Source organism: Ovis aries, chromosome 18, assembly GCF_016772045.2.
Source record: "Ovis aries strain OAR_USU_Benz2616 breed Rambouillet chromosome 18, ARS-UI_Ramb_v3.0, whole genome shotgun sequence".
Classification (NCBI taxonomy): Eukaryota; Metazoa; Chordata; class Mammalia; order Artiodactyla; family Bovidae; genus Ovis; species Ovis aries.
The window spans coordinates 52659097-52678615 of NC_056071.1; the positions used below are offsets into that span (position 1 = coordinate 52659097).

The following is a 19519-nucleotide window of genomic DNA, read 5'->3' on the forward strand; positions in this document are numbered from 1 at the left end:
GATACATGTATGTATGTGAGGTAGTGTATAACTCACACCCGGCCTCCCTGTCCACCATCTCCTGCAGTTTGCACAAACTCATGTCCATTGAATCAGTGATGCCATCCAACCATCTCGTCCTCTGTCGTCTCCTTCCCCTTCTGCCTTCTATCTTTCCCAGCATCAGAGTCTTTTCCAGTGAGTCAGCTCTTCACATCAGGTGGCCAAAGCACTGAAGCTTCAGCATCAGTCCTTCCAGTGAATATTCAGGACTGATTTCCTTTAGGATAGACTGGTTTGATCCTCTTGCAGTCCAAGGGACTCTCAAGAGTCTTCACCAGCACCACAGTTCGAAAGCATCAATTCTTCAGTGCTCAGCTGACAAACTTAGGAGAGGCTATAAGTGGTGAAAGCAAATAAAAGTTCATGTAAAAGTAACATCTTTTACATTGGATTGGAGGGTCTTATGAAGCAGTCAAAGCTTGATGCTAAATGTTCTGTCTTAAAAGCTAGACTGAGTTCAGAGCACATGTGGTACATGGTTGACAGTAGGAAGCTGTTAAGAGTTTTGACTGAGGTGAAATGACATACTTAAATTTGGCAGTAATATACAGACAAATCTGAGATGCCAGTTAGGCCCTTGCGAATAGAGTTGTGGAGGGTCTGAGTATCGAGTCTGTTGTATTTAAAATTTAAAAAAGGGAAATGATACGGAAAATGAGCTGCTTAGATATTTAGATATCACTGTAATGAATTAATAAGAATTAATGTTCAAGTCAGACAAATATAGGCTTAAATCCTAGCTCTTAATGTTTTGTACTCCTCAGTATCCAGATTCTCTCAAATGAATATTGAGTCTCTTGTTGCCAACCCACAAGTTGTTAAACATCTTGAGGAAATTACGTGTGTGTGTTACTCGCTCAGGTCAGTTCAGTCGCTCAGTGTGTGTGCGTGTGTGTGTGCACGTGCTCAGGTCAGTTCAGTCGCTCAGAGTGTGTGTGTGTGTGTGCACATGCACGTGCTCAGGTCAGTTCATTCGCTCAGTGTGTGTGTGCCTGTGTGTGTGTTCAGGTCAGTTCAGTCGCTCAGTGTGTGTGTGTGTGTGTGTGTGTGTGTGCTCAGGTCAGTTCAGTCGCTCAGTGTGTGTGTGTGTGTGTGTAGGTCAGTTCAGTCGCTCAGAGTGTGTGTGTGTGTGTGTGTGCTCAGGTCAGTTCAGTCGCTCAGTGTGTGTGTGTGTGTGTGTAGGTCAGTTCAGTCGCTCAGAGTGTGTGTGTGTGTGTGTGTGTGTGCTCAGGTCAGTTCAGTCGCTCAGTGTGTGTGTGTGTGTGTGTGTGTGTGTAGGTCAGTTCAGTCGCTCAGAGTGTGTGTGTGTGTGTGTGTGTGCTCAGGTCAGTTCAGTCGCTCAGTGTGTGTGGGTGTGTTACTCAGGTCAGTTCAGTCACTCCGTGTGTGTGTGTGTTACTCGCTCAAGTCAGTTCAGTCGCTCAGTGTGTGTGTGTGTGTGTTACTTGCTCAGGTCAGTTCAGTTGTTCAGTGTGTGTGTGTGTGTGTATGTGTTACTCAGGTCAGTTCAGTTGCTCAGTGTGTGTGTGTTACTCGCTCAGGTCAGTTCAGTCGCTCTGTGGTGTCCGACTCTTTGCAGCCCCATGCACTGCAGCACACCAGGCCTCCCTGTCTATCACCGACTCCCAGAGTTTACTCAAACTCAGGTCCATTGAGTCAATGATGCTCTCCAACCATCTCATCCTCTGTCATCCCCTTCTGCTGCCCTCAGTCTTTCCCAGCATCAGAATCTTTCCAAATGAGTCAGTTCTTTGCATCAGGTGGCCAAAGTATTAAGAGTTTCAGCTTCAGCATCAGTCCTTCCAGTGAATATTCAGGACTGATTCCCTTTAGGATGGACTGGTTGGATCTCCTTGCAGTCCAAGGGATTCTCAAGAATCTTCTCCAACACCACAGTTCAAAAGCATCAGTCCTTTGGTGCTCAGCTTTTTTTATGGTCCAACTCTCACATCCATACATACCTACTGGAAAAACCATAACTTTGACTAGACGAACCTTTGTTGGGAAAGTAATGTCTCTGCTCTTTAATATGCTGTCTAGGATGGTCATAACTTTTCTTCCAGGGAGCAAGCATCTTTTAATTTCATGACTGCAGTCACCATCTGCAGTGATTTTGGAACCAAAGAAAATAAAATCTGTTTCCACTGTTTCCCCATCTATTTGCCATGGGACTAGATGCCACCATCTTAGTTTTCTGAATGTTGAGTTTTAAGCCAACTTTTTCGCTGTCTTCTTTCACTTTCATCAAGAGGCTTTGTAGTTCTTCTCTTCCTACCATAAGTGTTGTGTCATTTGCATATCTGAGGTTATTGATATTTCTCCCAGCAGTCTTGATTGCAGCCGTGCTTCATCCAGTCCACCATTTCACATGATGTACTCTGCAAATAAGTCAAATAAGCAGGGTGACAATATACAGCCTTGATGTACTCCTTTCCTGATTTGGAACCAGTCTGTTGCTCCGTGTCCAGTTTTAACTGTTGCTTTTTGGCCTGCATACAGATTCCTCAGGAGGCAGGTCAGGTGTGGTCTGGTATTCCCATCTCTTTAAGAATTTTCCACAGTTTGTTGTGATCCACACAGTCAAAGGCTTTGGCATAGTCAATAAAGCAGAAGTAGATGTTTTTCTGGAACTCTCTTTTTTGATGATCCAACAGATGTTGGCAATTTGATATTTGGTTCTTTCTGCCTTTTCTGAATCCAGCTTGAACATCTGGAAGTTCACAGTTCACATACTGTTGAAGCCTAGCTTGGAGAATTTTGAGCATTACTTTACTAGTGAGTGCAGTTGTGTGGTAGTTTGAACATTCTTTGGCATTGTCTTTCGTTGGGATTGTAATGAAACTGACCTTTTCCAGTCCTGTGGCCACTGCTGAGTTTTCCAAATTTGCTGGCATATGGAGTGCAGCACTTTCACAGCATCATCTTTTAGGATTTGAAATAGCTCAGCTGGAATTCCGTCACCTCCACTAGCTTTGTTCATAGTGATGCTTTCTAAGGCCCACTTGATTACGCATTCCAGGATGTCTGGCTCTAGGTGACTGATCACACCATTGTGATTATCTGGGTCACGAAGATCTCTCTTGCATAGTTGTTCTGTGTATTCTTGCCACCTCTTCTTAGTATCTTCTGCTTCTGTTAGGTCCATACCATTCCTGTTAGTCACTTAGTCATGTCCAAGTCTTTGTGACCCTTTGAACCATATTCCACCAGGCTTCCCTGTCCGTGAAATTCTCTAGGCACGAATACTGGAGTGGGTTGCTGTTCCCTTCTCCAAGTGTCACTGGTAATAGCTATTAAATGTATACATATGCAGGCTGTTGAGGGAAGTTGAACATGCATGTAAATATCAAGGTCATTTTCAGAGAAATTTTAATATCTGTGTTCTCTTTCAGAGAAGTCTGTGTTCAGGTTTATGATTACCTTAAAAAATAAGGCCATCTTTGTGTTTCTAAAAAATATTTTTAAAGTGATTGCCTGGTGGTCCAGTCTGGGTTAGCAGTCAGTGCTCAAAAAAGGGAAAAAGAAAATTACAAAATCATTGATTTTAAAGTCAGTTTTGCTTCAAGTGACATTGTTTTTGAAGTTTTAAGTTCCAGTTGAAACCTGTAATTCATAGCCCCTTAAATTTTTTAATTAAAAATTATCTCTTTAATCAATGATAATTCTGAAATTTTTAGTTCTCATTCAGTTTATCATGTAGCCAAAGTTTAAATATACTTTATCCTAACTGGTGGCAGGTGTCTTCAGTAAGCATTGTTAAATTAGATCTCAGAAGTACACAAATTATAGAACTGTCAGGATTCAAGGTTGTACTAGAAAAAAAGTGTCAAGGTCACTGTCTTTGTTGTGTGATACAGCTCCTTAGGCCCTTCCCATGTGTTAAAAATAAAACACACAGGTCTTGACCAGCATCCCCTCAAGCTCTAGCCCACTGTAGTGCAGAGAACAGGCACTCTTTCAGTATCTCAGTCAAAAATCCTGGGACTTCTGATCTTGTTTTGGGTCATATGATCACCTCTAACCAGTTATTGGTCAGAGACATCTAGTAAGGTAATTGACCAGGCCTGTATCTCTGAAGCCTCATTTGAACCACATGGACTGAGAAGGAGAGTGCAAGGCAAGCAAACAGAAAAGGTAGTTAGGGCTAGGTTTGTCTGCTTGCTTGTTGTTTCTTCTAAACGATGCTCATTTCTACTTGCTTTTGTTTCCCTGAGTGGAAGTAACTTGAAAACCTGAAAGTTTTAAGTTTGGCTTCTGTGTATTCCAGTGGATTGTTTCTCCTTCCCTCACAGGCTTTTGAATGCTTATGATGAACATCAAACACTCCTAAAAGAGCAGGATTCTTTAAAAAGAAAAGCAGAAAACGGGTATGTAACTTCCTGCTGAATCAGGAAAGGAAGCTTAAAAGAACACAGTTCATAGTGGGAATCCCTTTAAAAATAGTTTTTACCTTTATATTGTAATTTACTTTTTTCATGATTTGAAATCATATGAAACAGCGTGGCCAAGAACTTCAGATTTGTACAAAGGTGACATTTGTCCATTTGTTAAAGTATTTATCTATGGGAGTTCTGAAAGTTTCCATTTTGATCTTTTATTTAGATCAGAAGAACCAGAGGAAAAGAAAGCACACACAGAAGATACAACTTCATCATCTACACAGATGATTGATGGTGATTTGCAGGCAAATCAAGCCGCGTATAATTATAGTGCCTGGTATCAGGTAAGTTTACATAATTATAATTGACTTTTTTTGGTTAATAGATGTCACTAGAAATTATATATATATAAATTAGCATAGTCTAGTCTTTTTTTCCTTCTTTAGGGGAAAAAAAAAACCTCTTTACTTTTGATCCGTGTGTAAACACATTGTCTTTTATGATTAAGACTTGGAATTTAAGCAGTGAACACATGCTTGTTTTCTTTAAATAGAAACCTGCTTTAATTAAATTTTTATATATGGATCTGTCATAGCTCTTGGAAGCTGATACGTTTGCTTTTTCTTTTCAGTACAATTATCAGACTCCTTGGAATTATGGACAATATTATCCTCCTCCTCCAACCTGATAAGAAAATCAAATATCAGATGGAATGTGTGAAAAGTATGAAATTATTTTTTTTTAATGAGGGATGTAAACATAGTACAAGCTTGTTGTATTTGATAACTTGTCTTCCCTGTTTCTGTGTAACATGATTTGTTTAGTAATAGGGGAAAATGTCACTTAGTAGCTTACCACAGATACTATTTCCTACCATTTATAAAATTTACTTTTTATTGGAGAACTATTTTTTTGATTTTTTTGCATTAAGTGGTCTAGAATTCTTTTGCAATGCATTTGCAACAGAGTTTTGTAGCCTTAAAGGTAGGAAAAAAAACTGACTGCAAATCACGTCAGTGTAGGACAAGATTCTGAAAACACATAAGGGCTGGTTATTAAGGATTTACCTCCTCTAAAAAAAATGGATTTTTAACCTTTGCTGACAAGATACTGTCTGTGTATTTTGATTATCCTTGTGAATCTGGATCTAACAGCAGAAACAATGTCTGTTAAAATATTGTCTTGGAATAGAGATAATAAATGAGGAAATGGAATGTTTGCATCCCTTTGAAAAAAAGAAAATCATATCAAAACGATGTTGTTTCAGGAGACTTTGTATTTGGAATATTCATGTTAAACTTGTGAGCAAGCTTTCATTTTGATCAAACTGATCATCTTCATTTTTGTAATAAAACTGAAGACTCATCCAATAATTGTTATGGATTTATTGGGGGGGAATCCCTTAAATTTATATTTACCATGCTTAGTGGTTTTATTATTAAATTTATATTCACCATGATTCTGAAGTATATGTCTCTTGAATTCAGCTATTATCTTCTTGACAATTTAAATTTTGTGGCCTTTTGCTTCTTCTCAATCTCTATGCTTTTGCCTGCCTTATACAGAAAAATTTAAATATTTTAAGATGAGTGTCTCTGGCAAGGCTGTCCAGACAGATTTACTGTTACTCCCTTGGTTTGGTGAACTCTTAGTACTGGTTAACCTCATCAGAACATTAATATATTTATACCACACAAATCAAGACATTGAATACATTTTTATTGAGCCTTTTAGTTTACAACATGAGGTAAAAGGCAAATCAGTTCTCTTTAAGTGATATTTTACACAACTGTAGTAAAATATTTTAAAGTTCAAGGGTTTATAATGGATTACATTTCTTAAAAGTTGCGGGATCAAGTAAACATATTCTAACTTGAATTTTCCAGTTGACTCTTCGCTTAACAATAGTAACCAGCTCTAACTAGATACATGAGTTTCTTCACGGCCATGTTTTATTGTTGATGGTTTCTTCCATTTCAGTCAATATCCACTAATTCCACTTCAAAAATAAGTTTTGCATTTGGTGGAATTCTGTTGAAGAAGTTAAGGTAAATTTGATAAAAGTTGCCTCTTTCCTCACTCCCAATAACCTTTGTCTAAAATTAGAATTTTAGATATTGGTAATTAACTGCACAGGGAGGGCTTTACAGTTGACTCAGGAGCTAGTACATACAAACCAAGAGGTTCCTAAAACTATTTTTGAATGGAGGTCAAAACCTGACAATATAGGTTGACTAAATAAACTGAGCTTAAACTAGGATCTTCCTGCGTCACTAGGTACTCCCAGGTTAGCCACTACTTTATCAAGACTGCTACTCAGTACCTCCCATCCAACCCCAAAAAGTGATTTCAGTTTAGCTGGGTGTGTAAGTTATATTAAAGTTCACATGAGGTACAGTACCTGATAGTTGCTGTGAATTTTCAGATGTTGAGTTTGGAGAAGAGTGATTTTTATCTGACTGATCTTGAGATACTTCACATGAGACTGTAGGAGCTGCAGCTGGCCATGGGATTTGGCTAGCTGCAGCTGGCCAGGGTGAGAAGGCTATTGTATTCCCAAGTAACTATATTAATAACTGATAAGACTAAAAAGGACTTCAAATTCCCTCCTCCCCTAAACTTATTCTAACTGGTCTAACTAGTCCATTGGAAATGGAACCAACAACTAAACTACCGTCCCACTGAGCTACTGGGTTCTTCTGCTTGTAACAGATTGGAATCATGGCTCTTCTCTTTTATTAATGTTCACACTGATGTTGGACCCATGGTCTCCTTCATTTCACAACTGGTAATCCCCAACATGTGTTCCATTCCTAAGCTTTGAGAACCCAATTCAATTGCCTGAAATTATACAGTAGCATAAAATCACCATGAGTCATATTTGAATCCTACAGTGTGCTACAGTTGTTTGTATTGAGCATCTTACTCCTTGAAATTTTTCAAACATTAATAGTAGCTTTTCAAAGATAGACACTTAAATCTCAGTTTAGGTCTTGAAAATTAAGAGCTTAAATAGGAAGGGGAAAAAAAAAAAAGATTCTAGCTCAAGTTAGAATCCCTGTAACAGCAGAAAACGCTGTCTATATTGGAGGTGTGTTGACACAGGAGCATCTAAATATCAGAAGACTGGTCTGGACATTTTCTCTCTTCTAGAGGTTAATAACCTAGATAGCATCATGCATGCCTTTAAGTGATCTTCAACTGTTTTTTCTTTTAATTACCAAGGGAAAAAGGATACTTGGCATCAGGCTGTCCTTTCTTTCCATAAGCCCATTCTGGTTCAATCTCCAGTCGAGCCTTTTCTCCTTTACTCATAGTCAAGAGTGCTTCATCCCACTAAAGGCAAGAACATCAAATTAAAACTAATGATACCTCACAAAAAAATACATGCAAAACCAGAAGAAAGGCAAGATTACATACAAAGCATTCTGTTACAGGACTTCATTATGTCCTAAGGTAATGTCCTTGAGTGAGTCCCTAAATCTTTGTCCTTCATTGTCTCAATGGGAGAAAAAAATTTTAAGGACATATTAAACAGTTTTTTAGTACAAATACTTGAAGTCTTGAAAATGACATAATGTCATTTTGTACAAATTTGGATCTTAGGCCAAATTACCAAAAACAAATCAACATAATGGATATAGAATGTATTAACTTATATATACTCTGTTGAAATGTAACAGTTATATAGGCTCAGATGATACAGATTTGTCACATAAATTAAGAATTTAGTTGAATAGAACAAACTTACCAGTAAGCACATTAGTCATAGAAATAGAAAAATAGCTCAACTTGATCTATCAACTTGGTATAATCAGGTAGTAAATAGTGATTTTTCAACTAAACCTTTAGTTTCAAGATGTTGTACAATCTATTTTGGGCTCTGGATAAGACTGAATAGTATTTTAGGTCTTAACCGCAGTACAGAACACCACATTGAGGGTTCTCGTGACTGCACTTAGATAGGCATTTTTGTTATTAATGTTCTTAATACAAAGAATTTAGAACAATAAGCAGGCCCTAACATGACAGCCTGATTCAGTTGAGGAGGATGATCATCAGCTCTGCTTTTTCATCTCCTTTTGTGCACTGCAATGATCAGTATAGCTCAAGCCTAACTTTCCTTTTTCTCAGTTTCCTTCTGTTACCTCTCACACGTAAGGGTGGGTAAAGGCATGCTTATATTAGAAAGATTTTTTTTTTTGGTGTTTGAGCAAATTGTGAGAGGTGAGAAGGCTACAGGAAAGACTCCTAAAGCTTCTGTCAGTACTTCAGTGGATCAGGTATTTTACCTTTCTGAATCATGTATAAGTGGTACAATAGATATGTAACATTTTATAGGAATCATACAGACAGATTTAGAAAACCAAACTTACTTGTCAGTAATTCTGACAATTACTTCATGAAAGAAAAAAGGGGTAAGCATGTAAGGAAATAATATTTGAGTTTATACTATATTACATGCTTTAAGTTATACCCATTTAATGTTTCAACAACCTTGTGGTAGGCTGTACTGTTTGAAACCCAGAGAACTTAACTTGTGCCAGCTCAGTTAGCAGTGACAGTGAAGTGAAAGTCGCTCAGTCACGTCCGACTCTGCGACCCCATGGACTACACAGTCCATGGACTTCTCTAGGCATGGTAGGCTGTACTGTATGAAACCCAGAGAACTTAATTTGTGCCAGATCAGTTAGCAATGCCAGTGAAGTGAAAGTCACTCAGTTGTGTCTGACTCTGCGATCCCATGGACTACCCAGTCCGTGGAATTATCCAGGCATGAATATTGGAGTGGGTAGCTGTTCCGTTCTCCAGAGGATCTTCCCAACCTAGGGACTGAACGCAGGTCTCCCACGTTGTCTCCAGGGGAATCTTCCCAACCTAGGGATTGAACGCAGGTCTCCCACGTTGCAGACGGATTCTTTACCAGCTGAGCCACCAGGGAAGCCCTTGATATGAAACCCCAAAGTTTGTTTTTATTGTTTCCCCAAACCTAATTCATTATGTCATGCCACAGGCAGCATGGGCCAGAATATATACTGGCTCATGGCCAGTTCTACTTACCCCTCTGATAACTTTGCCTATCCCAACCTTAAAACTTAAAGGCTTGGCATTTTTCTTCTTCTTTGAACCTGTAAGACAGATTTTCCTTATAATTAATGATGAAATTAAGTTCCAGTTGAAAAACAGTGATTTAAGTCTTCAAATTGATTTCAGAACTTATCTTGCTATGCATCTGAAAATAAAAATTCAAAAAGCCAAATAATTCATCAAGAAAATTTTGGATGTAAAAATAATTATGGTCTAAAGGAGGGAGAGGGAAAGGACCTATATTATACCATTAAAATAACACTATTCTGCCTTTTATATTAGAATACAAATGCCCGAATTTGAGGCATTAATAAAGATTAGACTAAGCTTTATTTTTTGCTCTGCAATGACCAAAAGGTCTTTATTTACATGCAGCCAACATGTAGTGAAGTGAAAACCTCTTACTAGTATTAATAAGTCACAAATGCAAAAGACTTCTGGAAAAAAAGTGACAGCCAGAAAAAAAAGGTACTGCCAACACAAATGCTTTGCATGCCTTACAGCCAAAATGATCAGGTTACATTTAGACTTACTCATTTGAATTTCAGACTTACTCGTTTGAATATTAGTATCAAAAACAGTCCCGTCTTGTAGTGTTCCTGTATACCAGCAGTGAACAACATCTCCCTTTTTGGGAAAGTTGGTTTTATCTCCTTTTTTAAGAACAGATTTTGTATATTTTGGTGGACCCTAGAAACAAAAAAAACAAAACACAGTTGTTAACTCATGTCCTTTTTTTAGCAGGAGGACAAAGAGAATACTTAACACGGCCAACTGTGACCTAAGTCCAGTCAGAGTTTCACAGATTGGGTAACAAACTATTTTGCCTCTGACTGACCTCTCAAGCTAAAAAATTCACTATCTCATTTTAAGGCTGTGATGAGAATATTAGTAACTGTTCAGCTGCACAGTCGTGCCCGACTCTGCGACCCCATGGACTGCAGCACACCAAGCTTCCCTGTTCCTATATCCCAGAGTTTGCTCAAACTCATGTCCATTGAGCCGATGATGCCATCCAACCTCATTCTCTGTTACCCCATAACTAGCATATCTGTAATTTCAAAAAACTTCCAGCTTCTCTGGAAACCAGTGTTCTTTTGATAAGATTAATTATGCATCAAACAATAAAGTGAACTAGTTATTCCCAAGGTCTGAAATATTACAGGGACGTCACTGGCAGTCCAGCATTTAAGACTCCATGCTTCCACTGCAGGGGGCGTGGATTCAATCCCTGGGTCAGAAAGATCCCCTGGAGAAGGAAGTGGTAACTGGCTCCAGTATTCTTGCCTGGGAAAACCCATGGGCAGGAGCCTGGCGGGCTACAGTGCATGGGGTTGCAAAGAGTCAGACATGACTTAGCAACTAAACAACAACAAAAAGCTTTTAGACAAGGTTCTTTGCATTAAGATAAATAAAAGGTAGAGATAAATATAGACATCATGTGCTACGGGAACTTCTGACTTACATAAACAGTGAAGTCTGGGATGGTAAAAACTTCAGAGAAAGTGATGAGCCCAAGACCTGGGCCTTGAAGGGGACACAGAACTGACAAACAGAAGAAATTGAGAGAAGAAATACACTAAGCAAGAAATAAAAGTATGGACAGTTTACTGACAATGAACAGACATTCGTGACTGAAAGTAGTAAATATGGGGCTGGGCAGGGGCCAGACATTGGACAGTTTTGTAGGCCAGAGATGCAATCCAATAGAAATAAGAGAGTCACAAATGTAATCTTAAGTTGTCTAGTCACCACATTAATATTTCAACATGTAATCAATATTAAAGTATTGAAATATTTTACATTCTTTTTAAAAAATCATACTAAGCTTTGAAATTTCATATTTTATACTGAAGGCACACTTCAATTCAGAGTGGCCACAAAGTGCTCAGCAGCCGCATGTGGCTAATGACTGTTCTGGACAATGCAGTTCTACACAGTATGGAATTACTGAAGATTCTTGAGCAGGGTGAAGTTTGCAAAATATTTTAGAAAGCTTATTAGAATAGCTATTTGGAGCTGAATGATGAAGAAAGAGACTGAAGGCAGATTACTGACTTTTTCCACACTCCAGGTCTGAGGCCATGGAGTCCCTGAGAATCAGAAAGGAATGGATGAGGATATGAGAGAGATCTTTGAGAGCCTTAGATCTGAGGGAGACATAAGGAAAAGAAAACCAATTCAGAGAGCTTTTAAGCTGGGAAGAAGAGAAGAGTTACAATTATTAGTGTGTATGTTGATATTTTGGTAAAAGAGAACAAAGGGGGATATAATGAGAAAGGAATCAGACAGTTGAGAATTTGTGTGAAAATGTCAAGAAGTTTATGTGGGCAATGGATGGGGGATTGAGCAAGGGATAGTATAAAAGTTGCTGAGTAGCAATGAAACTAGAAAACATGCTTAGCTGATTTTAAGAATTTATACAAAGCCCAGTAAAAGGTTTTATAATTCTATTTCTTCACAAAGCTTGCTCTGCAGTCCCAAAGCATGAAGAGAAAGCAGACAGCAGGGACCAGCACAATACTGGCCCAGAGGTTATGGACCCCAGGCACCAGGATGACAATGAGAGTACATGAGAAACAGAGCTCAGGCTGACCAGTTAAATGAAATGAAAAGAGGGCTTGAGGAAAAGGATATAGTTTAGGAGTCTCACAAGATCTCTCTAAACTGTCTCCAACCCTTACAACTTTTACTTTTAACTCAATCCCTTGATATATTATCTGCCACCTCATACCTCCCTCACTCTAATTTTCTGGAAGATAATCTACATTGCCAATTGCTTTTGTAACCCTTCTAGTAATTATTACACTTCTGTTTACCTTAGTAGCTGCAAAAATTTTGCCCAGTATATAAAACGTTTTATCAAATTACTATTGTCACTGATACTAACACTGCTAGGAATGAGTGAGCTTAGTTACTAGCAAGATATTATCAAAAGTGGCAAAATTTAGCTCTACTGAAGCTTTCCTAAGAGCTGTCCTTAGCTCTAGAAAGGCTGTCCATTTGCAGAAAGAGTTTTATCTGGTTCTTCCAACCTTGTTACAAAAATGTAAAACCTGGGTTGGGAAAGATGAGGCAGATAAACCCACATCCCGTAGTGAGGCTTGAATTAATTACTTCCATTGCCAAGGACATCATGTACAGTAGAAAAAGGCTAAAAATAATCAAAAGGAAGTTTCTTTCACTCAGTCCAACTTGGCTATAGAATAGGATCTTAAAATAGCTCTGAAAGCTCAGAACTTCTGGCTAGACACAGAGGCAATGTAAAATACAAAGTTAGAGGTATTTCACAGGGAAGGCTTACTAACTGTAAACCATTGGTTCTTAGGGTTTTTTTTCTTACTGAGTACACCAAAGGAAGAAAACACATTCCTAATCAGTATTTGGCTCACGGAAAGTGGCCATATTCAACCCCATCTTATTATGAGAAACCAGTGCTGTAAAGCAAATACTTTCTCTCATTTACCTGAGAAATAAAGTAAGAATACATTATATACAAACCTCATCCAGAGTCTCTTCAGACTTGGTTTCTTTGGGTTTATCTTCATTAAGCTTCACATTTTTCACCTGCTCAGACACTTTACTTATACTTTCAGTACCCTTGAAACGCTGTAAGGAAAATGATCTCATGTTTATCAGATTCATTCTGGTTAAAAACAAAACTCTTACGGAAAGCATTTTAATCAACAGCCTATGTATCTCAAACTATCTCACAAAAATTCTGAAATGAGACCCATACCCTTTAGAAAGACCAACTCAGACTCACAGATATGAAAACTGTTCAATTAATTCTTTTGTGTGTGTGTGTGTGTGAAAGGTGGTCATTTCATAGTTAACATACATCAGGAAGAATTTCTTGAAATCTGCTTTTTTAAAGGCTCAGCCTAGAAGTGAAGTGAAGTCGCGTCGCTCAGTCATGTCTGACTCTTTGCAACCCCATGGACTGTAACCTACCAAGCTCCTCTGTCCATGGGATTTTCCAGGCAATAGTACTGTAGTGGACTGCCATTTCCTTCTCCAAGGTATCTTCCCAATCCAGGGACTGAACCCGGGTCTCCAGCATTGTAGACAGACGCTTTACCATCTGAGCCACCAGGGCAGCCCAAAGGCTCAGCCTAGATCTAACTTTAAATTAATTAATGAAATGCAGCTGATTTTAGATTTATAACTTTTCAGCATCCTCAAGAATTTGCTGACTTAATTTAAGCTTTATTTTTAAAAACTCTGTTCTCATTCAAAATATCAAAACATCCCGCCATATGGCACATTAGCCATGCTAAATTTGACAATCCATTTATGATTATAGTTAAGAAAAAGTGCAAGTGGAAAAACATCAACATAATCTGCAAGTAAATGCATTTAAAACTTCTTTTGGGAATAAAATATCTAAAGTGATATGATGATAAGTACTCACCTTACTTTCAAAAAGATGGTTATAGGCTGTAACCAAATGGTCCTTATTAGCTGTCTTGGCCACATTTTTAATGTTACCTAGTAATTTATGTTCTGCAAGAAACTGTAAAGAAAAAATTTTGGTTAGTCAAAATAATTTCCCTCATGTAAGAGAGGGTGTAAAACTAGAAAATGAACTTTTATGTTAGCAATTATGAAGCAAGTATGTTTTCAATCATACTAATGATAGATGAAACATTTTATTTTATACTGTGTGTGCATGTGTTAATCACTCGCTCTGTCAAGTCCAACTCTCTGCAACCCTATGGACTGTAGCATGCCAGACTCTTCTATCCACGGAATTCTCCAGGCAAGAATACTGGAGTGGGTTGTCATTACCCTTCTCGAGGGGATCTTCCCCAACCCAGGGATCAAACCCATGTCTCCTGCATTTCAAGTGGATTCTTTACCATCTGAGCTATCAGGGAAGCCCAGTGATAAACGAAACATCATATTTTACACTCTACTTCAGAACAAAAACAAGATTTAAGGAAGGTTAAAAAAAAAAAATACTGTTTACATATGAGCACACTTTTAACAGCAAGCACATTTTGGTAACTGGGCAAAGCTACTCCCACCAGGACGTTACCTGGCCCCTGCCCTGGGAGCCTCCAGTCATGTTGGGTTTAGCTATCTTGACATATATGTAACCCAATCTTGGCACACCCGAAAGCATTGTTACACAACTCTGGATACATAGTATTTGAGTGTATAGGCTGTGGTATCAGACCATTTAGGTTAAAATCCTAGCTGTCTGATCTTAGACAAGGGATTAAGCTGTCTCAAAGGCTCAGTTTCTACATCACGTTGAAAGATCAATAACAGCATCCTATGTCAGAGGCTTCTTGTAAAGATAAATGTAGTAATCCATTCTCAGTCACACAGAAGAACTCAAACATAAGACTAAGTTGTCAGATGAACACCAAAATACCACACTGAAATATCAAATCATCAAAGTCATGTACCTTCATCTTGAAATTGTATTTCATCTACTCTATTATTTCAGGGAAATATGAATTAGCTTAAGAGAAAATAATTCCACTAAAATGGTACAATAGTATAAAGTGGTATCTCTGAGGCATGTTCATTTCACCCTTGTTTCCCCAAACAATGTAGTTCTTGCTGTACACGTTGTAAAGTATTTGCGGATGTCAGGATTATCAATCAGGAGTATGAAACAAGAGGGACAATAACTGGATCAATACCTCTCCTTCGAAACCCTGCAAAATTATAAACTACAAGCTTCTCAAAAGAGCCCAGAAGCAATTTTTCTAAATGAAGTTTAGGAATTAAGTTAAAAATGGTTGGGATACTACATTTAGACTGTGGCTTTCATTTTCCCTATGTGGGAGATGCTGAGGGCACACAAATTTATACAATCGTTCAGCAATTTAAGATATTTGTGCTAAATCGCTTCAGTCGTTTCAGATTCTTTCCGACCCTATGGACTGTAGCCCGCCAGGCTCCTCTGTCCATGGGAATTCTTCAGGCAAGAATACTGGAGTGGATTGCCATTTACTCCTTCATAGCATCTTCCTGACCCAGGGATCGAGAACCCGGGTCTCTTAGGTCTCCTGCATTGAAAAACGAGTTCTAATTTAAGATATGAATGATATTAATTTCCGAAGGAAAAAAAAGCCGTCTGACAAAAATAACTTTTGACTACAGAGGATGGTTAAAATGGAGACTACTGAAAAATGCGGGACGTAAAAGTATTAAGAATGTCAAATAGATTTCTTAGTTTATAACAATAGGAGACCACTGTATACAAAATACGCAAATAGCTCCACTAAACATAAGAGTGAAAAGGTCATTTGAAGGGTCGATATTTTAAAAGTTAATCCGCAAACTATACGTTGTAAAAAAAATAAAAATCACACTTAATAGTGTTTAGTGTTCGGTAATCGACGAGAAAGACAAATCGCAATCCGAAATCTTTTCCCTAGTAATATACACTCCCCTCCAGGGATCTCAACTAAGCCTCCAGTCCTCGGGCTCCCATCTCAACCCCCAATATCTCCTGGGTTCCTTCTCTTTCACGGCCTCCACCCTCACTCAAGGATGTCAGTAAGGTTCTAAATCTCCGATTGCTGCGTGCCCCAAAAGATAAAGCTGCTCTACTCGCCCAAGCAGGGCCGGCCTGAGGGGCGGGAGCGCGTCTCGGCAGCGCACGCGGGGCCGCTCAGGCCTTCAGGCCGCGGGCCGCCTGAGAGCGAGGGCGGGGGCACGGAGGAATACGGAATGTATGGGCATCTACGGGGGGGTGAAGTGTCCCTGAGCCGCACCAGCCCGGCCGCCCCGCCAACTCCGGTACCGAATCTGAACCGTGATCCTGCAGAAACTTGATAATGTCCTTCTTGGGCAGCTGCTCGCTGCGCAGCTGCTCCACGGTCCAGGCCCGCTGCGGAACGGCGGCCGCCATCTTCCCCCGCTGCCTCCGCTTTACTGAGCCGGCCCGCCTGGCTGCGGCATCGCCCCGCCCCAGGGGCGTGGCGCGAGTGCCACTCGGAGCTCGAGGGGGCGGGGCCACCGCGATACCCCGCAGGATTGGGGCCAGTGTTTGAGCGACGTCAAGGCTGTGCTCTGCGGGCTTCTTTGTTGAGTCCGGGGTAAAACCCGCTGAGGTGGCCGAGAAGACTGACTCTGCAGAAAAGCGCGAGATATCATCTGTTCTTAGTTGGGACCCTTGTGAGGCGACGACCGCCGGTGGTAGCGATTGTTTACCGCCCATTACCCACATTTGTATATTACCGACAAGCTGCTGTGCATATAAAGTCGATAATCTGTTTGAAGAAAACAACAGTATTCAGTCGTCTAATCTCATTTTACCTAGTTCTATCCTAAAAATTCACACCTGAATTGGCTCAGTCCTTGTCCATCAGAACAACCTATATCCTGCCACTTCCCTTTTAAACCTCACACAAATGAAACTACAATAGCAACCTGTTCCCTTTCCCTTCCCAAATACAAACACACGATAAACAGTTTGTCTAAAAGCAAGTCCAGACACTTGACCAAATAAAATAGAGTAGAGTAGCTACACACAAGATGATGCTTGCTGATGGTGGTGATGAGGGGGGTGACATTATTTGTGGTCCAGAAAACCTCATGATGTGTGCGTACTTTTCCTCAATGCACAAGGAAACAAATCTACAGAGATTACGCAAAGTCGCCAGATTTAGAGTGGAGAAATCCGGAATTGTATCCAAGTTGGAGGTAGAATGCTATCGCTAGAGTAGAAAAATATCACCCAGACGCTGATTTTACTGCTCTATATCGTTTATGAAGAGGTAATGATGGAGCATCAGGACATTTTTTTTCCTGTGGAATTTTCCAACGAATATCAGGACCATATCATTCACTTCCCTTTAAACAATAAAAATATTAAGATAGGAGGTTGCTACTCCTGAAAAAGAGAGCTGGCATTTTGTTTTCTCAGTCTGGATAAAGAAATGAGGTGTTAAGTAATTTTATCTAAACACGTTTGTTTTTCACCTCATCTACCGATTTTAAAACACAGCCGACAACAAGGAATAAGGCACGTTAGATGCTCAGTAACGTTAAGTTTAAAAAAAATGGGTATGCATTGTTTCGGGACCTCAAGGTTATTTCAATTCAGTTCTGCCGCTCAGTCGTGTCCGACTCTTTGCGACACCATGGACTGCAGCAAGCCAGGCTTCCCTGTCCATCACCAACTCCCTTATTTACTACATCATTTTAAGCAATATCACTCGACCCATGACGCCAGGACATATAATCACTTATTGAAAATGGAACCCAAATTTAGAGTCGGTAAAAAAATTGACAAGGGGACAATATTTAGAGTAACTCCACGGTAATGCGCATGCGTCTCCTAGAGGACCGCGGGGTTTCCGGGAAGACCGCCAATCATATTCCCCACGCAAACTCAGTGGTGCGCTTAGAACAGGATAAACTGGCCTCAGTCCCGCCCCCTGGTTCCTCTATGTTTTTTACGCTCAGGTAACCGATGGGGCTTGGAACGGAGGCTGTTGAGCTGCAGCAGCTGCTGGCGTCTGAGGGGAGCCTTCTGTGGTCGTCGGCCTGATGAGCGGACGGCAAAGAACGCTTTTCCAGACGTGGGGCTCAAATGTTTCTCGGTCCACTGGGGCTCCGAGTTGCAACTCTGGAACTGAGCGGCCTCAGAGCACAGGCATCTCCAGGGCGCGTTTTCCTGCAGTGGCAGAGGCGGCAGGGGCGGCCGAGGCTGAGCCCGAGTCAGACGATGATGTGCTGCTGGTCGCGGTGTACGAAGCAGAGAAGCAGCTGAGTCTAGAGAATGGCGGGTTCTGCACTTCAGCGGGCGCCCTGTGGATTTACCCTACTAACTGCCCAGTGCGAGACTACCAGCTGCACATCGCCAGGACCGCCCTGTTCTGCAACACGCTGGTCTGTCTGCCCACCGGGTTGGGAAAGACCTTTATTGCCGCTGTGGTCATGTACAATTTCTACCGCTGGTTCCCTTCTGGCAAGGTGGTTTTCATGGCCCCCACGAAACCCCTGGTGACACAGCAGATCGAGGCTTGCTACCGGGTGATGGGTATCCGGCAGTCCCACATGGCCGAAATGACAGGTATCTTAGAAACACTGGACTAACTTGAAATTAAGAGCACCCAGGGGAAAGGACGTATTCTGATGAAACTAGCGCCAAAGGAATTCCAGACCCATGTGGAATAGACCCCAGATCACAGTATGCGTATTTTACTTCTTCTCTCTTGAAACATCATCTCCTTGTAGCAAGTCCAGCTCTAATAGGGTTGCTCTATTCAGTCTTCAGAGAATTTCTGTAACTTGTCAAAGCATTTTGAAGTGGTTATGTGTGTATACCCCATTGGTAAGTGGAAGTGAGGTTTTTTGCCTTGTTCAGAAGGATTTCCCAGGTGAAGAATTTTCTTCTCTTCAAGTATTATGTCATTTTACAAGGATTCTCTAAAGGCAGTCTAGTTGTGATTTTCCGTAAAAGCCGGCATTGACATCCGGACCACAACAAAGCTTTAAAATGTTGCTTTCTCATATTTGTCAAACTAGCACCTTGGAAGCAGATTACCAATGCAGGAATGCATTCTGAAAATAGGCTAGGCTGTTTATATGTTATAGGTAAGTCTGAAGTTTAGAATGTGCCATGTCACTTTTTTTTTTTTTTTTTTTTACAGGATCTACTCAAGCTTTCACCAGGAAGGAAATCTGGGGCAGTAAGAGGGTTCTTTTCCTTACGCCTCAAGTCATGGTAAATGATCTTTCTAGAGGAGCTTGCCCAGCTGCTGAAATAAAGTGTCTAGTTATCGATGAAGCTCATAAAGCCCTTGGAAATTATGCTTATTGCCAGGTAATCTTATTTAAAAGTATTTTATAGTGTAAAATATTGTTGTAGAGCATTTTGGGGAATAATTTTTAATGATGGAAGTTACTGATGGCATTACTATTATGAAAAGCTTTATACCTATTATCTCAACAGAAATAGAAGGTGATAGAAATACCTTCCTTCATCCATTGAAATCAGTGTCTCTGCTGGTTTCTTTTTTTTTTGTTGTTATCTTTAA

The 19519-nt window shown here is 40.1% G+C and overlaps 3 protein-coding genes across 12 annotated transcripts in view; 2 read left to right on the top strand and 1 right to left on the bottom strand.

Annotated features, from left to right (window-relative positions):
- The window catches only part of PRPF39 (pre-mRNA processing factor 39), a 33958-nt gene extending 28167 nt beyond the window's left edge, over positions 1–5791 (top strand). For all 6 annotated transcript variants that reach the window (XM_004017922.4, XM_042235328.2, XM_042235329.1 and 3 more), the window contains 3 exons: positions 4335–4409; positions 4645–4765; positions 5053–5791. In XM_004017922.4, the coding sequence (XP_004017971.1) occupies positions 4335–4409; positions 4645–4765; positions 5053–5109 (253 nt within the window). In that variant the 3' untranslated portion in view covers positions 5110–5791. The remainder of the gene's footprint in view (positions 1–4334; positions 4410–4644; positions 4766–5052) is intronic.
- A 328-nt stretch (positions 5792–6119) lies between these two features.
- On the bottom strand, positions 6120–16405 carry FKBP3 (FKBP prolyl isomerase 3). 4 transcript variants are annotated; one of them, XM_027957302.2, is made up of 7 exons: positions 16276–16405; positions 13924–14025; positions 13011–13118; positions 10064–10199; positions 9483–9550; positions 7660–7757; positions 6120–6452 (listed from the first exon to the last, which is right to left on the bottom strand). In XM_027957302.2, the coding sequence occupies exons 1-7, from the start codon at positions 16381–16383 to the stop codon at positions 6398–6400; spliced, it is 675 nt and encodes a 224-aa protein (XP_027813103.1). In that variant the 5' UTR covers positions 16384–16405; the 3' UTR covers positions 6120–6397. The 4 variants fall into 4 exon arrangements, with proteins under 4 accessions (XP_027813103.1, XP_060257820.1, XP_060257819.1 ...); XM_060401837.1 differs by having other exon boundaries at positions 7643–7757; XM_060401836.1 differs by having other exon boundaries at positions 6120–10199.
- A 1522-nt stretch (positions 16406–17927) lies between these two features.
- FANCM (FA complementation group M) overlaps positions 17928–19519 on the top strand; it is a 61931-nt gene continuing 60339 nt past the window's right edge. For both annotated transcript variants that reach the window (XM_004017924.6, XM_060401839.1), the window contains exons 1-2: positions 17928–18552; positions 19133–19305. In XM_004017924.6, the coding sequence (XP_004017973.3) occupies positions 18027–18552; positions 19133–19305 (699 nt within the window). In that variant the 5' untranslated portion in view covers positions 17928–18026. The remainder of the gene's footprint in view (positions 18553–19132; positions 19306–19519) is intronic.

Bases quoted from the DNA above. Each gene is read 5' to 3' on its own strand.
- FKBP3 (XM_060401836.1), bottom strand. From the start codon at position 16,383: ATGGCGGCCGCCGTTCCGCAGCGGGCCTGGACCGTGGAGCAGCTGCGC. The intron at 14,026-16,275 runs GTACCGGAGTTG...TTTTCTTTACAG, and splicing joins AGGATCACGGTTCAGATTCG to TTTCTTGCAGAACATAAATT. The intron at 13,119-13,923 runs GTGAGTACTTAT...TTTTCCTTACAG, and splicing joins ACCATCTTTTTGAAAGTAAG to CGTTTCAAGGGTACTGAAAG.